The following is an 18131-nucleotide window of genomic DNA, read 5'->3' on the forward strand; positions in this document are numbered from 1 at the left end:
TGACCTCAAGTGATCCTCCTGCCTCGGCCTCCCAAAGTGCTGGGATTACAGACGTGAGCCACCACGCTGTAGATCCTCATACTTGTAAATAAAATGTTAAGATATGTGATGGTTTATGCTTTTGCTGCTTCTCATGTTTGATGAATATAAGTAAACCCATTAAAAGAAGAATAAATGTTATATCTAATTTATAAAAATGGAAGAAACTAATCTTTACAGAAAAAATCTTCAGCTACAACAAAATAGTCCCAAGACATAATATACCATGAATATGCCAAGCATCCAGTTAGAATAGACCAAGAATATCATGTAAAGAGGGTTAGTCTGGAGAGGACGTAAACACCTATATATTATAGATTTAACCTAGAGTTGGCTAAGTATCTTTTTTGAGTTGACAACTTTTCCCATGTAACTATCAATAGTGACACATCAAATGAACCTCCTAATTAATTTGAGCATCTATCTTTTCTTGAATATTCAAGGGCGTAATAAAGTCAATATAAACCATAAAAGGTTATTCTTATAAAACACAGAATCTTTGGAGTCTAAGCCAAGTATACAGAAAAAAGAACAACCCTTTATTTTTTAGGTGAATGTGGTAAACAGTAAATCAAAAAAACATCCGTCAATATTGAGCAAACTTTTCATTTTTCTAAATCTTTAGTCTTTAGTTTTATTTTAACAGATCATCTGCATTTTTTCCTGTAATAAACTTTAAAGATATCCACCCATTTTGTCAGATTTATTTATTCTTTAGCAATTTAAACATTGAAGTGACAGTTTTTGTCTCAATCCTTAAGCATACTATATTTGTTGTATTTCATATGTTCAGCTTTCTCATCGGGAAAAAGAAACACAGACATAAACCTTTATACTCCCCACCTGCTAGTCCTGCAACACGATTTTAATAAAGTGTTCCTGATACTTGAACAATTTCTATGATGTCAGCAGAGAGCTGTCAGCAAGAGTGATTGTAAAGTAGCTAGCCTTAGAAGTCAAGAGTTATGATCTTTGATCTGCAGCTCAGTGCATTTCAAGATCTGATTTACATTATTGTCTAGCTCTTCTAGTTTATTGCTGGGCAGCTGATGCACAATTTCTTCCTTGTAGGATGCCGTGGCTTCTTCATAAAGAACTTGAAAAATCTCACACTGAAATCGTCTTTTAATTTCTTCTCGTTATAACCCCTTGTTTCCAGTCTTTTCGTACAGTACATTGGCATCTGTTCTCAGCACAGAAACTACATGAAACCAGCATTCGGGGAAGACATCACAACCATGATAATCAACAATAACTCTACCTTCTCTCATTTTTATCTAGCTCATCAGCTACTCTGTCTTCATCTAAAATGGGACAATTATATTCTTCATCATAGTCTTCATGAGTGAAATCACTCGCATTTATGTATTTCAGTCCTGATTTTGATTTTGAAGTGTGGTTTTGGCTTTCTGTGACATGTTTCCTTCACGGAGTTGGAGGGTGGGTGTAACTCCGATCCATGCTTCAGGTCAGGCAGTGCCCGGATGTCTCAGTCATGCATACTTCAGCGGCCCCCACCCTTTGGTTATTATTGAGCAAAGTTTGCTAAGATCTTTTTGTGCATTTCACAACTTCTTAAACTCAGATAATATAAGCCAAGAAAAATTTATTCAACATTTTGTCTTTATCGTGCTCTTTCATACTTCAGAACAAACTGACATTTTAGGACGGAACTCAGGGAGTCTGTGGGGTAAAAACTAATTTCATAATATTACTAAGATTTTAACATGTAATGGGTTCACCTTGCTATCCCCCAAAGAAAACAAAATTGCACCACTGCACTCCAGTGTGGGCGTTAGACCAAGATCCGTCTCTCAAAAAGTAAATAAATAAAGAATTTTTAAAATTACTGTTAAAAAAATTTGTCAGATTAATCATTCAATTTGGTCAAGTACAACTTTACATTTTTTTCATAGTCTTAAACCTTAAGTAGGAGTAACATTCACTTATTTGATCAGTATATCTGTATAGCTTTTGTAAGAACATGTACAAGTAGAATAACAATGTATAGTCTGGCTGGGCACAGTGGCGCATGCCTGTAATTCTAGCATTTTGGGAGGCCAAGATGGGAGGATACTAAGGCCAGGAATTTGAGACCAGCCTGGGCAACATAGCAAGAAACCCCATCTTAAAAAAATAATAATAATGCTTAATGCTGACAACTCACAGAAGACATGATTCAGCTAGTCACATTTGCCAAAGATTTACCTAAATATGTGAACTTGAATTCTTAAAACATTTACATTTCTATAAGAATACTTTTTTTAGTGCTGTTGAAAGTATTATTAGAAGTTCAATTTCCTTAATTTCTGGGAATTTTAGGAATATTCAATGTATAGGCACCTGTTTATTTCTAAGCCAGTCTGAACAGAACTTCCTGAAGAGCTATCATAATCTCATTTGGTAAGACCATCTCGTGATGATTATCCCAGGACGGGAGACAGTAGCTGCTTTGAAATCTCCCCTGCCACACTGGGCTTCCAGTACCACTGCAGCTAATGACCCTGCCCTAACAGAAAATGCGGGGGAGCAGGGTGCCAGTGTTTACTTGGGTGCCTTTCACAGGCAGTCCTTTTTCCTGGTGGACGCAGCCTGATGCCTCTTGTCTGGCCCAGTTTCAGACGTTCCTCACACAGGAAATGTGCTCATCCTGGCAGACACCCTTGTGGCTCTTTTCTGACCCTCTCCAGCTTGTGACTGCCTGACCATCGCTCTGGTGCTCGGAGCCTGCCCTTGTGTTCTTCCCTGGCATCCCGGGGAAAACCCAGGCAGCCTGGGAGAGCCCCTGGTTCTTCAGATGGAATGTGCAAATTCAACACACCACCATGATAGGAAATAAGTTCCAAGATTTATTACTCCCAGATCCTAGGGAGGGTGGGCGCCATGTGTCAGGAGGGCAGTGCTGTATCCCCAGGTCACAAGAAGAAAGAATGAAGAGTCAGGCATAGCGAGAGAGAATGGGACCCAGGGGTCAACACCTTTGTAGGGGGCCAGGGCATTGTCCAAACAGGTTTCCTGCAGGGAGTTGTAGTTGGTGGATTTAAAACAGACAGCCATGAGTTTCATGGTCACAAAGCAAATGAGAGGTGGTCAGTGTGGCAGACTCCACAGTCCACGTGGGGTGTGGGATTGGCAGGGCCGGCTGGGTAGGCTTCCCTTAGTGAGGTCTTCACCAGGAGGAGGTGTGAACAGCAGATCCCTGGACCAACCACGTTGAGGACTGGGGTGGCAGGTGGAAGCTGTTCAGGGAAACTAAGCCCTGTTTCTGGTATGAGAAAGTTAAACTTATGTTCAAAATAGATGCCAAGGCTATATAAAATTAAGTATTCACTATAGTGGCATTTCTGCAGTACAAACATACAGACATACACACAGAGACAGATAATCTGTAAGCTTCAATTCTAGAATTTTAGGCCGGGTGCAGTGGCTCACACCTGTAATCCCAGCACTTTGGGAGGCCAAGGCATGTGGATCACCTGAAGTCAGGAGTTTGAGACCAGCCTGGTCAACATGATGAAAGCCACCTCTACTAAAAATACAAAATTTAGCCAGGCATTGTGGTGGGTGCCTGTAAGCTATTTGGGAGGCTGAGGCAGGACAATTGCTTGAACCTGGGAGACGGAGGTTGCAGTAAGCTGAGATGGTGCATTGTACTCCAGCCTGGGCAACAAGAGCAAAACTCCGTCTGAAAAAGAAAAAAAAAAAAAATGAGTCATGGGCCATACATGAACACAAATATAAATTTTTATTTCGATTTCTACTTCCTGATGGCATGAAATTCTTAATCGTTTTGAGCCCAAAGTAGAAAAGTAGACAAAAATACTAGCAAATCAGATTATTTATCTTTCACTCAACAGAGACAAGATCCCTATAAGCCAGCAGTCCATGCACAGAGATCACCAAATAGTCGGACTATGAAACCAAAAGAAGCTGGCATCAGAAATCAAGTGACTACTCAAAACAATTACAGTCAAATTCTTATCTTGATACGAACAGCCTGGAGAGCAGATCAAGCTGAAGTCCATGCTGAGTCTCTGGATCTGAAACTTGGAGGCTCTTCTGTACAGAATGAGTCCCATCCCATCTGAGTCATGGCACCAAAACTCTGAAAGACGAATTCTTCGGACAATTAAGATCATTCTGTGTTCAGACTGTTGTCATGAGAGGACTTTCATTAATGAGGAATGTCTCAAAGAAAAGGAAGGAGCTTGGAGTTTTGGAGAGGCAGATAAAGGAGTTATGAGCAAGTCGTGGGGGAATCCTGAAGGGGATGCAGTGGGCTTGTCTGAGCCACTGGGGAGGAAGCGGATGTGTCTTATCTTGGACCATAGGAGCGGGGTGGCCCTTTGCATTCACCATTTCTCGGAATATAAAAGGCTGGGGAGAAGTCTTAAATAAGCCTTTATATTCTAGGAACATAGGGCTGAGGTATAGTTTCAATTTGTTATTGAAAATTACTTTTGTAAAAAAATGGAATACATATGGTAGAACAGGTAAATCCAGGTCTCAGTTACAAAGCACTGTTTAGTTTTTCAACACTTAATATGTTCATCCTAATATGCGTTAAGTTTGTGTTTTTGGACTTTTCCAGTAATGTTAAAGAAGGTTTACTGATTCTCTTCAGGTTCGTGCATTATGACCGTTTCATGCTCTCGATTGCACTTGGAGTGTGGGGGTTGGGTCAGGCTACCTTCACTAAAGAGAATACAGTGACCAAACTTTCTTAGCTTCTTTATGACCATCAGTGAAATGTAAGGCAAAGCAGCAGTCACATAGATAAGTGACTACATTAAGAATTGGCTCGTACGCCTGTGTAATTGCATACTGTAAAGATCGTTTACAAAACTGCTCATTTCAGTGTTTACTTGCAACAAAATTGTTAATCATGAAGGAAGGGAATAGAGGTAAAGAGAAGCCGTAAGGAGGGCGAAGTCATGGAGAAGAAGCCTGGTATTGTAGAAGTCGCAGTCAAGGCAGCCTCCTTTTCTCCTTCCCCTGCACCTCCTGATCCTAGAGATGGAGAATTCTCACAAACGGGACCCTACTGGCGTTTTTGGGTAGTTCCCCATAACCATTTCGGGCTGCTCACTTCACTGGGCCTATGTAGTTCTCACTCAAAGATGACATTGAAGAGCAAAATCAGGCTTCAAACAGAACCTTATCTGGTGATTAGAGAGAGACTTCCACATGAAGACCTTGTCTCTAGACCTAACCCAGGTAGTTGGTTCACTTGTGGTGTCAGAAACGGCTAAGAGCTAACAGTAGAATATTCTGCATGGCTGGCTAAAAAGGCAGGGAAGCAGTCATCTGTTAGCTTATCGGTCACTCCTCTGCGTTCTTCCTTTGAATATCTTTGATTCACGTTATTTCATTCTTCCTTCTCTACCTTCCCCAAATACGTAGTACACAAACCCCTTCATGTCTGTCACCTTCGTCAACCCTGGGGTCCTTTAAATGCCTTTTGTTCCTTCTCATTTACTTCACATTGACTTTTCAAGACATATTGGTTATACTACACAGTTAGTTCCATTTGAAGTATCTCATGCAAATTACAAAAGTATATGAATAATGTGAATTCATTTTCATTTGTATATATGTATATACATGCATATGCACACACACACGCACTCCTATAGAGTGAACATTTGGCTGAATATATTACCAAATTGTTAAACAATAGTCATTTCTAGCTGGAGGAATTATAGGAAATTTGTATTTCTAATTACATATTTCTATAGCATTTAAATTTTTTTGCAATTTTCGGCATGCACTTCTTAACGTTAGCAAAAACAAATTAAATATTTTATTTAAAAAAATTTTACAATTCCAGTTAATAGCCATTGTCAACACAATAAATAAGTTCCACTATCCATGCCTCTGTGTGTGGGGGATTCACTTGACAGGTGCAACAGAAGCACAGCATCATTGTGCACATGTGTCTGAAGTGAGAATGAGGTTGCCTAGCAGTCTTGAGAAGAGTGGCTGGCAAGTCTACAAAAGCCCCCTTCTTACCTTCCTCACTCTGAAGGCTATAAAGATGTTGACACGCCCGAAGGTCTGCTGGCTAACTGGTAGAACAGATTCCTGGAGGGAATTTTTTTTTTTTTTTTTTTTTTCTTGTACCTCCTATCTGGATTGTTTTGGATTGGTTTAGGGATACTATCTGAGTTTCTATCTCTTGGGCGGTTTTTTTCCAGGAATATAAAGGTTTTTTTTTTTTTTTTTTGATATATGCTTAAATGTTTATCTTTAAGTGATGTAACTTTTCAAAAAACTTATTAAAGTTTATTTCTGTGGGAAAAATATTTTTTCTGTTTTTGACTGTTTTTTGTTCCTTCTCTTTTGAAATCTCTAGCCAACAAGAACATTAGTCATGACAAGCATGCCATCTGAGTAAGTACTTGTTTTGATTTCTGTTCAATATAAAATGTTAATCTTTTCTCTCATATACTCTAATTCTGGGTGCCTTCAGGCAGTGTGTCCATCCATCCTGTATCACCGTTACTTTATATAATGAATACCTGAGTTAGAAGATAACTGAAAATTAAACGTGTACCAAATGTGAGCGATTTAGCCTTCAAAACTCTGGGGTTGTTTAGGCAGCATTAAGAGGCGTGTGCTCTTCCTGGCGTTCTTTTGCTTGCTTGATACCAAATAGCTTCATGAATGTTCAAGAAGTGGAACGATGTTGACCAAAACATTTCCCTTAAAGATCTTAAAGCAATACTGTGGCAGAAAGCTTTCCACAGCTGTATTAAAGTCGCTGTCTGTGCATTTTGTGGAAGGGTTAATAGCTCGTTGGCATGCTCTTATCATCTCCCTTCAACATTTAACACAACAAAGAACATCCAACAAAAATACAGTACTATATTCTTTGCAGCAGATTTCTGAATTCCTGTTTAAAGGGGAAAACCATGTTTTTGATATCAATCATAGGTTTTAAGGTTTTAAGACATCCATCAAAACACTGGAACGTTTCAGTGAAAACCGTGCTGCAGAGAGTGTACGTTTAGAACATTTTTGGTAGTGGAATCCTTTTCCTGCCTGTGGCTTAAAAATAGAAGGATTGATCGTTCAAGCACCATGCATTATACAGTGAAAAAGGAGATCACTCAAAATTTTTGTAAATGTATTATAAAATACATTGAACGTTATAAATAGTGTATTACAGAAGTGAATATTGAATATGCGTGCAATATTTTTTTAAGTTTATATTTTTCCAAAATAATAATAATAACTAGTTATTTTCTCATTCACGATTTTAAAATAAAACTTTTCATTTAGGCCATCTTCTTGTCTTACTCTTTTTTCTCCACGTAGGCTTCTTGTGATAGTTAAGAACAAGACCTGGACATTCTGATTTTGTGGGGATTAGCTCTGCCTTGCAGAGACACTTGTTACTTATTGGCAAATCCAGCAAGTAGCTGCCAGCCTCAGGATGGAGTTCTTCTAGGAAGTGTCTAGTTTAGAGGCTTTTATTTTCTGCTTTTGTTTTTGTTTTCTTGTATCATTTTGCCTTTTTTCCAAATTATTTTTCATGATTCAAATTTGCACAGATTCTCTGTTTGAAGTAGTGATGGGGCCCAGATCTTGACTCACGCATCTTTTCTACCCTAAGGTTCTCTAATAATTTAAAAGCATGACATAATTCAGCCCTTTGGTTTTACAGATCAACAGGTCTTCATATGGACATACTTAAGATCACTAAAGATAAAACTAGGATGGCTGAGTGCATTGGTTCATGCCTACAATCCCAGCACTTTGGGGGGCCCAGGTGGGCATATTGCTTGAGCCCAAGAGGACAAGACCAGCCTGGGCAACATAGCAAAACCTTGTCTCTCCAAAAAATTGCAAAAATTAGCCAAACGTGGTGGTGAGTGCCTATAGTCCCAACTACTTGGGATGATAAGGCAGGAGGATCGCTTGAGCCCAGGAGGTCCAGGATACAGTGAGCCCTGATTGTGCCACTGCACTCCAGCCTGGGCAACAGAGCAAGACCCTGTCTCAAAACAATAAAATAAAACTAAGGAACACCATCACTTGGAAGGAAGAGCGTTAGAGACAGTCTATAAGCATAGGCAATAACCTCTTCCTTTTTGTAATATAATTTTTGGAGAGGAGAGATGTTTATTTCTTAACTCATTTTATATGTCACAGGGTGGCTTAGAAAGCCTTTCATTGGGGATTTTTAAAATTTTCTGGGAGCGAGAGAGAAGCAATGTCAGAACAAAGGGCATTAGAAAGGTTGTTATAAAAGGGAAGAAAGAGCTGAGCTTTGATTGGTAAGGCAGTTGGATGGAAATAATATATTTTTTTGAAAGGATACTTTAAGTATTAAGGGAATGACAGAGCAGGAGAGAAGCGGTAATGGTCGTGAGCTTTGTGACAAATAGGTCCTAGATTTGATCTGAGGATTTAATAAAAAGGATCTTTTTTTCCCCTCTTTGTAGAAAAACTACATATTCATACTCAATAAATGTTACATTTTTAAAATAAGATAAGTGAGGATCTTAGTTCTGAGCATGCACAGATAGGTTCAAATAGGCCTGAAAAGCAAATACTTGCCCCAGTGGGGAGAGTGCTGCTCTGGTGTCAGGGGCCTGGCTTCTGAGGCTGGCTCTGCCCCTACCCGCCCAGCCACTGTGGGAAGCCATTGACAACCTGTGGGCTTGTCTTCTCGGACTTTAAAGTAGAACTGAGATCTGAAGTTTATTTCCCCAAATTTCAAACTATTGATGGTAAATCAATTAAGACATAGGCACCACAACCAAAATCAGTTTAAAATGTTGGCTTTCTAGTTTTATTATCACTGATATTCAGTGTAACCGCCTTGATATTCATGTGCAAACTCATTCATTTTGTTAATTTTTCCCCCTATTTGCTAGAAAGCAGAATGTCGTCATCCAGGTAGTGGATAAATTGAAAGGCTTTTCGATCGTGCCGGAAGTCTGTGAGACTACGACTCACGTGCTCTCCGGGAAGCCTCTTCGCACCCTGAACGTGCTGCTGGGAATTGTGCGTGGCTGCTGGATTCTCTCTTACGATTGGGTAAGCCCTGTTTGCCAACTGCATATCTTAAAACTAGGTGTTTTGATAGAGCGGGTCACCCTGAGGTGCTGACACCAGCATTTAGGCCGGCATGCACCCTTGTGGATCTGCATGCTTTCCTGTGTGCCAGGAACACCCGTCTTCCCTCCTGTTGGTCTCCCTCAGGCTGCTATCCTTCAACCAGCGCCAAGTCCTGGGGCAACAGGAGGACGGGGAGGGTCGACAGCAGGAAGTGAGTAGCCTCCAAGATAAAGCAGAAGCAAGATTACAAAGATGCTGAAACAAACGCAAAGTGCGCGTTCTCACAGTCAAAGAGCTTCCTCTATGTGTGACCAAGAAATACTGTGACCTGCGGTAGTGGTGGTTTGCAGAGCCAAAAGAATTCAGGGATTGTTTGTACAGATGGATTTACTTAGGATGAAACATGTTCTTTTAATCCCATTTAGATAGGTTTTATCCTATGCGTATCTATCTGTTACATTATTTGCCCTTATTTCTGTACATTAAAGATAGTTTTTAAAAATATATCATCATTTTCATTAATCATAAAAATTGAAATGGTCTGTTACTGGTTCTGTTTTCACTTTGATCCTCAACCTAAGGTTGCTCCAAAGCATTGCTTTCTGATGACAGTAGCATCATTTGTTACTTGGGTTACCATTTTGCATCTGTTGCCTCTGACTTTCCTCCTCCTCTCCCAAGAATGTATTATATTCATACTCATACTGTGTTCATTTAAACCAGTAGAATTATAACATGCAAAAGCTACACATGTATTTTCAAGAATGGGCGTGATCTTTTTTCCATGTTGTAACTGAGTTTAAAGAGATTGGTGCTTTCAGTTGTGAAATAGAAAAGGTTGAAATTCCAAAAGTAAGCACTATTTATTTGCACTGGTGGAAGTTGGGGATCACCCTACCTAATTACATACTAGTGCTGCTTTATGTTTATTTGGATGAAAGACAGTAGCCCCCCACCTCATCCAGGGATTTGCTTTCTGTGGTTTCAGGTACCACAGTCTGAAAATATTAAATGAGAAATTCCAGAAATGAACAATATATAAGTCTTTAAATGCATGCTTTTCTGAGTAGCATGAAGAAATCTCAGTTCATCCTGCTTCATTCTGCCTGGTATGTGAATCATCCTTTAAGCACAAGAGTATTGATGCTGACAGCTTTGATATGCCAAAGAGAAGCTCCAAGGTGCTTTCTTTAAGTGAAAAGGTGAACATTGTCAACTTAATAAGGAGAGAGAAATGGTATGCTGACGTAGCTAAGATCTATGGAAAAAATGACTCTTGGACTCATGAAATTTTGAAGAAAGGAAAAAAAATGCACATAATATATGTAGGGTTCAGAACTATCCACAGTTTCAGGCATCCCCGAGGGGTCATGGACTGTAAACCCTTTGGATAGGTTGGACTACTGTCTTTCATAACTCTAGCATCAGTGAAGGAGCTCTGTGTTTTATTTATCTCCAATTCAAATTGTCTCGGTATCTTCATCTGACTCCTGTTCCTTCCCTCAGGTTTCAGAGGAAAAAACATTCTTATAATGACATGTATCCATACAGTAATCTTTACCCAACTTGGGACTTTGAGCAGTCCATACAGGTGAGATGTGAGGATTTACTGCATTTGCTGTTGACATGCATACAGACCCTGGTGCCCTGCATGTCTCTGCTCAGTGTCCTGCCAGTACTCGCCGACTAATCAGATATAGAAACAGAACTGGGTGAAAATTTAAGTTATTGTATCTCTTCTGGGATTACCTGATATGAGAGAAGTGGGCATTAAAATGCATTAAGAAACTTCTGATCTTCAGTCTAGACTTCTTGCCTGAAGGGAAGAACCTGGGGCACTCAGACACATAAGTGAATGAAGGAGGTACAAGGTAATCAGACAAAAAAAGTAATAAAAGCCCTATAAGTTAGAAAGGAAGAAATGAACCTATCTCTATTTATCAACCACACGATTTTCTACATAGTCAGTCGCAAGAAATCTATAAAACAGCAATTAGAGCTGCCAACTGAGTTAAGCAAGTCATCAGGATGCAAGGATTCCATTGAGGCTTCAGTATAAAGCTAATAAATGTAGGATCTGTATGCTGAAAACTACAAAATGCTGATTTTAAAGATCAAAGAACTAAGTATATTAAAAGACATACAATGTTCATGGATTGGGAGACACAGTACAGTGAACATGTCTCTCCTCCCTAAAATGATCTATAGATTTAACACATTCCCAATCAAAATCTCAGCAGAATCTTTCAAGATATAGACAAGCTGGTTCTAAAATTTATATGGAGATGTTAAGGAGCCAGAATAGCCAAAACAACTTAGAAAGAAAAGAACAAGGAGGAGAAGTGGCACTACCTGGTTTTGGGGCATCCTTTCAAGCTGTAATCACCCAGCAGTGTGGTATTGGTAGACACACAGAACAGATAGAGAATCCAGAAATCAACCCCAAAAATATATCCCATAGATTTTGACAAAGCATGAGGCAATTCAGTGGAGAAATACAGTCTTTTCAACAAGTGATGCTGGAGCAGTTGGACGCACACAGGTAAGAAAAGGAACCTTTCCACCACTTTGGGTGGATCACCTGAGGTCAGGTATTTGAGACCAGCCTGGCCAACATGGTGAAACCCTGTCTCTACCAAAAACACAAAAACTAGCTGGGTGTGGTGGCACCTACCTGTAACCTGTTACTCAGGAGGCTGAGTGAGGCACGATAATCACTTGAACTGGTAAGGCGGAGGTTACAGTGAGTCAGTTCCATGCCACTGCACTCCAGCCTCGGTGACAGAGAGACACTGTGTCTCAAAAGAAAAAAAATTAAAAAAAGGAATCTCATTCTGTACCTTACACGGGCCACAAAAATTACCTCCGAATGGATCATAGACTAAATATAAAGGTGTAAAAATTCTATAAGTAAACATGCAAGAAAAATAGTCTTGATATAAGCAAAGAGTTCTTAGGTACACGAAAGGCATGATCAATAACAGAAAACCTTGATAAATTAGATTTCATCAAAATTGAAAGCGTTTGCTCTGTGAAAGATGTTATGACTAGATCAGGAGAAAACATTTGCAAATCTTATATTTGACAAAAGATTTATGTGTAGGAACATACAAAGAATTCTCAAAACTGAACAATGAGAAAACAACAGCCCAAACAAAAATTGGCGAAGAAAAGATTTGAATAGACATTTTACTGAGGACACGCAAATGGCAAATAAGCACCTGAAAAGATGCTCATCATTATTGCTCACTTCAGAAATACAGTGGGATGCACTACGTATCCATTAGAATGGCTAAAATAAAAAATAACGGTCACACTCTAGCATGGAGCCAGGGCAGCTGAACAGCTGCTGGTGTGAGTGGGAAGTGGTCCAGCCACGCTGAGAAAGTTTGGCAGTTTCACAGAAAGCTAAATGTCCACTCAGCAGTCCCACTCCCAGATATTTGCCCCAGAGAAATGAAAGCTTGTGTTCACACAGAGCCTGTGTGTGAATGTTTGTAGCAGCCTTACTTATCATCACCTAGGCCTGGAAACAGCACAGCTGTCCCTCCAGTGGGTGAATGGATCAACCAGCTGGACCATCCGTACTGTGGAGTACAACTTAGATATCGAAAGGAATGGTGATCCGTGCAGCGGCTTGCATGACTGCCAAGGGCATCATGGCAAGTTGAATAGGTGGTCTCAGAAGGTCACATACTGTGTAAGGCCATTTCTTTATCATTCTGGACAAGGCAACACTGTACGAAGGGAAGGAGAACAGATGACTGGTTGCCATGCATTAAGGTGGGAGTTGCGCCTGCCTTTGCAAAGCAATAGCAGCCATCACATCTTTGGGGCATTGGAACTGTGCTGTGTTCTGATAGTGGCAGTGGTTTCAGAATCTATGCATGTGTTAAAACGCAGAGAACTGTACACACATATGCACACACAAGTTTTATTGTTTATAAATTTAAATTGAAAAGTATATCTAATGTGCTTTCTAAATGGAGATGTTTGAGCGCTGGGCCTGGCTAGTGCCTTGCTTTCAGAGCTAGGTTTCCTTCTGCCTGCTGAACAGCTTATGGGCTCCTGTACTGCTGCCTCTACCCCATACTTCCTATCAGCAGTGAAGCTTCATCCCAGATGGAGTCTTGCTCTGTTGCCAGGCTGGAGTGCAGTGGCGTGATCTCGGCTCACTGCAACCTCTGCCTCCTAGGTTCAAGTGATTCTTCTGCCTCAGCCTCCTGGGTGGCTGAGACTACAGGCGCGTACCACCATGCCCAGCTATTTTTTTTTTTATTTTTAGTAGAGACGCGGTTTTACCATGTTGCCCAGGATGGTCTTGATCTCTTGACCTCGTGATCCACCAGCCTTGGCCTCCCAAAGGGCTGGGATTACAGGCATGTGCCACTGCACCTAGCCAGCTCTTATAGCTTAAAAAAAGTGAAAAGAGTTTTAAAGAGTAACTTTCTCTGAATTGCTCTTTGCTGTCTGTGCTACCTTTTCCCCGCTTGTTCATGGCAAGACGTCACAAATGTGTGTCCGTATTGCCCTTGCCTTACTGATGATGTCACTATTTGTGCATAGTGTCAACTCTTGGGCAAAGGCCCAGGTGTCCTAAGGCTTAAGGCGAAATATCTGTGTGATTACAAGGTAACCACGATGGCTGTCAGATGCCCCCTCTCACTGGCACAACAGGAGTATTGACGTTCATAGGTTGCTCCTGACTCGCACGCTCAAGTTTAGAAACAAGCTGAGTCACTATTTCTGTTCATCTCAGTCTCAAAAAGATAAAGATGACTGTTGCTTCTTGCATGGCCCCCCTCCTTTAACTTTTAAATAAATTCAGTAGCACAAACATAAGAAATGTGAGAGGGGATAGTTGCCACCACTGTTGTCAAAGCCATTCTACATAATTTTTAAAGCACAGGACCCAATTTAATATTATCTACATCTTGTTTATAACTTCAGGTATAAACTTCACAGTTCCAGTTTCTTTTAGGGTCAAGATTTGGAGTATCCATGTCATATATTATTAATATTATATACATTGACTTTGTGTAAAACGAATCTCTCTCTCTCTCTGGCGGTCTCTCTCTCCTCCTCCTTCTAACCCTGTCTCCAATGCAGTTGGGGGATTCTTAAAATATTCCCTTTGGCTAGCAATATAAACTTGCCTCCAAGAAAAACATTACTGAGCATGTTTTGATTTCAGGGTTTGTGTGGTATTCTCTGGAAATTTCTTGTAAAGGAGAGTTGTAGCAGTTCTTCAGAATTAGATGGTTGTATGTGGCCCAGCTAGTCATATCAAAAACTGTGGCGATTTTATAACAAAATGCAATTTGAATTTTGGCTTATTTTTTTTAGAAGTTTACTGGCAATTTTTCCATGTTTATAGCAGTTCACACCTCCCATGTTAGCTCTACTGTTTTCAGGAAAGAGAATAATTTATGTTTTTCCTCCTTCATGACTGAATTGTCTGGCAGATACATGGAAATAGAAAACCGTGCCAGCAGTTGCTGAGCTTCCTATTTACGGGAGACAGGAAGTAACACAACAGAAAAATAAAGAAATTAATTTGACCGCAGTGTCCCTCTAGACTCACGTTGTTTTGTGTCGTTCAAGCATAGCGCAGTTTGAACTTTTAAATATCCTTTCTCCCACTCTAACTTAATTCGGTGTTTCCTGCATTTTCCTGTGACTTTTCCACAATTCTCCTCTTCCTCAAAGCCTTGTTGTGGCTGCTAAAAGACAAGCGGAGTGTCCTGTGCGCCAGTCTTCCCCTTTTTCAGATGCCACTCCGTGTCACTCTGTCCGGTGCCGTGACGAATAATTCAGCCTCTATTCAGATTTTAAGATGTTGATTCTGAACAGCTTATGAACAGGATCTGATAATAGAGATTTAAAGCTAATTCACTTGTAAATACACGTGTAGGACTTAAAAGCTAAATCAGCTTTACAACAAAATGTGAAGGCCATTAACTATCAACAAATAATCTGTATTTTCTTAATCAGAAATGACGTCATCATGAGTCTATTTTCTTGAGATAATGTGATCCACATTGAACTTAGCAAGCAGTGAGTCAGACAAGACATGTTTTTATTGGTGGTGAGCATAGAATCAATGAAGTATTAGATAACACGTGCAGTTCACTCAGTTCATGCCTCTCATTTTACATTAAAGAAATGCTGAGTCGCTCTCCTAAGTTATAACTCATGGTAGGACCTTAATTTTCCACTGGTGTTAGTACATCACCCTGCATTGCCAAGTCTATTCAGAAGGGATCATCCTGAGAAACCATTCTTTTTCACCTTAAGTCGGCAGATTAACTTCACAACTCACGTTCAGAGTAATTTTCAGGCAGATTGTCCTTGGTGTGTCACATTGACACCGAGTTTCTGAGCGTTCCCTTCCTTTCTCTCTGGCAGACATTTATTGCCCACCATTGCAAGCTGACCAAGATCTCAGGCCTGGGTCTCTGAACTTTCACAGCTTCATTTCAAAGTCCTTTTTATCCTGCCACAGATGATACCTTGGCAACGGACTTTATGCTTCACAGAGTATTTTTCCATGCACTGTCTCACTGGTTTCTGACAGAACATTTTTGCAGCCGAGGACCTTGCAAAATAATAAACCATGAGTTTAGTGATGGAGACTCTGGGCAAAAATAGCTTGTCTGACTTGAATGTGGATCTTAGAGACAGGTCTCTGTCAAGGCATTGTTTTAAGGCAGTGACTATGAACAGTTATCTCCAGGACATCTAATTTATACATTTTCCTGATTAATGGGTTCTGGTTTTGCCCAGACATAGAACCCACGACATTTCCCCTCTGCTTTCACTGAGGTGTTTCCTGGACAGTGCCCGAGCTCATTCTCTGCAGAGACTCCTGCAGGCTGCAGCGCGTGGCCGCTGGGAACAGGGAAGGCAGGCACTGTGGTCTGGGTCCGCCATCCCCCTCTCAGTTGCTCCTGGCAAGGCCCCAGTGTTCACATTTCCCAGGTTGCAGCCGTCGTGCTTCCCAGGACCATAATTCAGGGCTTGAAAATTCAGGGCTTTGGTGCTGCCTTCCAGGAGGACATTGGAAAAGATGTGGACAAGACTGTGGGTACTAGGAATGACAGATGGTGGAGATTGAAAGAATCAGAGTGATTTTTTTTTTAGTATGAGAAGACTGTGGAGTCACCCTGAGATGTAACCACAGACTTTATTAGAAATAAATTTTGATCATCGTTTTCATATTGTTAATATTTTTCTTTAATGTTCTTAATGTACTTAATGTACCTGGCATGGAAAAGCCAGTGCCTGGGTCCTAAGGCTGCACTTGGCAAGAAAGAGAAATACCTGAGGCACAGGGAGTAAGGAGGACAGGTGGTGGAGAAGGCTTTAGGGACCCGCATGGCTGTGTACATCATGACAAGGGATGTGGAAGCCACAGGAGTATTTTAACTACAGAGCGGCAGCTTTTGTCTCTCCGGCCTCTCAGCAAAGAATGGATTGCAGGGAGGTAGGAACAGGGTGAGTGGCAGGAGGCAACTAAGATCATCTGGTGAAGAAATGGCTGCCTGCAGCTGTGTCTGGAGGAGGGGTCGTTAGGTGGGAAGGCAGAGCAGGTTGGCGCACTTCCTAGGAAGATGTAGTGGAATTCGTAACGTGAGGTGTGTGGGAATGGAGAGGTCAAGAAGACTCCCACCTACATTTTTTTGCTGGGGCAACTAAGTATAGGTAATGGTGCCATTTGCTGAGTTCGGGAATTCTGGGGGAGAAAATTGTGTGCAGGGTTTGGGGTACAATACAAAATTGATGTAGGCATATTGAGTCTGAGATTCCTACTAGACCTTCAAATAGAGATATCACATATCAGATTATAGATATGTACATATGTTGCGAGGAAAGGTTGGGGCTGTAACTATTCAGTCCAGACATGGTGCCTGAAAGGGCGTATAGAATAAAGAAGTGTTTGGGCTTGAGCTCTGGGCTGTGCCGCCATGCAGAAGGCAGCGGGGAGGAGGAGGAGAAGGCAAGGGGAGCCGGGAAGAGCCAGCTAGCAACCTGGAGGAGACACCAGGGGAACGAACGTGGCATCAGTCAGAAGGGGGACTTCTTCAAGAAGGAAGGATGCCGAGTGCTGCTGGAAGGTGAATAGGAGGAGACAGAAGCTACTGTTCGATTCATCAGGTGGATGTTGTCAGAGACCTTGAAAAACAGTGGGTTGAATCCAGTGACTTTTTAGCGGTGGAAGCAACAGTGTAGCGTTATTCCTGGATGTATTTCTGCGGCTACATCACAGAGACTGGTTGGCAGCGGACAGGGCACTATGAAGTGTGACTTCAGCCTTCCTGTGTTGCCAACTGCAACACAGATTGTCCTCCTGGTGCTTGGCAATGTGGCTGCATTATGGTGAATTGAGTGTGGTCTTGGGAAGCATCTGAATCTGTTGGCTGAGTTATCAGGGACAATAAAGTAAACTAAGATTACATATATTAATGAAAAAGTCGCTGTATTTGGCAAATACTTTAAATGGATAAGGCTAAAAACCAACAAGTTGAGAGGGTACTTGTTGCCACCCATCCTTTTCCAAATTGTGGCCTTCAGGGATCACACTTTGTCTTTACTTTTCTACGAACTTAGATCAACCGCGAAGTAGCACAGGTCTTCCCTGTAGACCTCGGTTCTCCCGCATGCGGTTTGTGACTGAGAACTCTTGAACCTCAACTTGTTCCATGCTGAACTGCAGCACAAATTCCAAGCTTTGGCCATACATAAAGGTGGAATCTTTGCAGTGTTCCACCAGGCATCTGAAGTTTCACGTTTGTTTCTGACATCGCAATCAGGCAGTTCTGGCTGTAAATACTAAATAACAGCACAGAGTATCTTAACTTCAGGTATTCATTGGAAAATTCAACCATGGTTTGATTTTATCTATAACTTAAAAAGCTGTCTTCAGCTGTCCATCATTTAGGTATCATTTAGATGTCCCTCAGGGACTTTGGGGGCACTGTTAACCATCTATTCTTCCAAGGCTTTTTTTTTCTTTTTCTTTT

General features: G+C 41.0%; 1 protein-coding gene across 4 annotated transcripts in view; it reads left to right on the plus strand.

The window, feature by feature from the left end:
* The window catches only part of MCPH1 (microcephalin 1), a 244616-nt gene that overhangs the window by 71086 nt on the left and 155399 nt on the right, over positions 1-18131 (plus strand). For all 4 annotated transcript variants that reach the window (XM_017514370.2, XM_017514369.2, XM_037733416.1 and 1 more), the window contains 2 exons: positions 6395-6432; positions 8925-9087. In XM_017514370.2, the coding sequence (XP_017369859.1) occupies positions 6395-6432; positions 8925-9087 (201 nt within the window). The remainder of the gene's footprint in view (positions 1-6394; positions 6433-8924; positions 9088-18131) is intronic.

Source organism: Cebus imitator, unplaced genomic scaffold (genome assembly GCF_001604975.1).
Source record: "Cebus imitator isolate Cc_AM_T3 unplaced genomic scaffold, Cebus_imitator-1.0 Scaffold523, whole genome shotgun sequence".
Classification (NCBI taxonomy): domain Eukaryota; kingdom Metazoa; phylum Chordata; class Mammalia; order Primates; family Cebidae; genus Cebus; species Cebus imitator.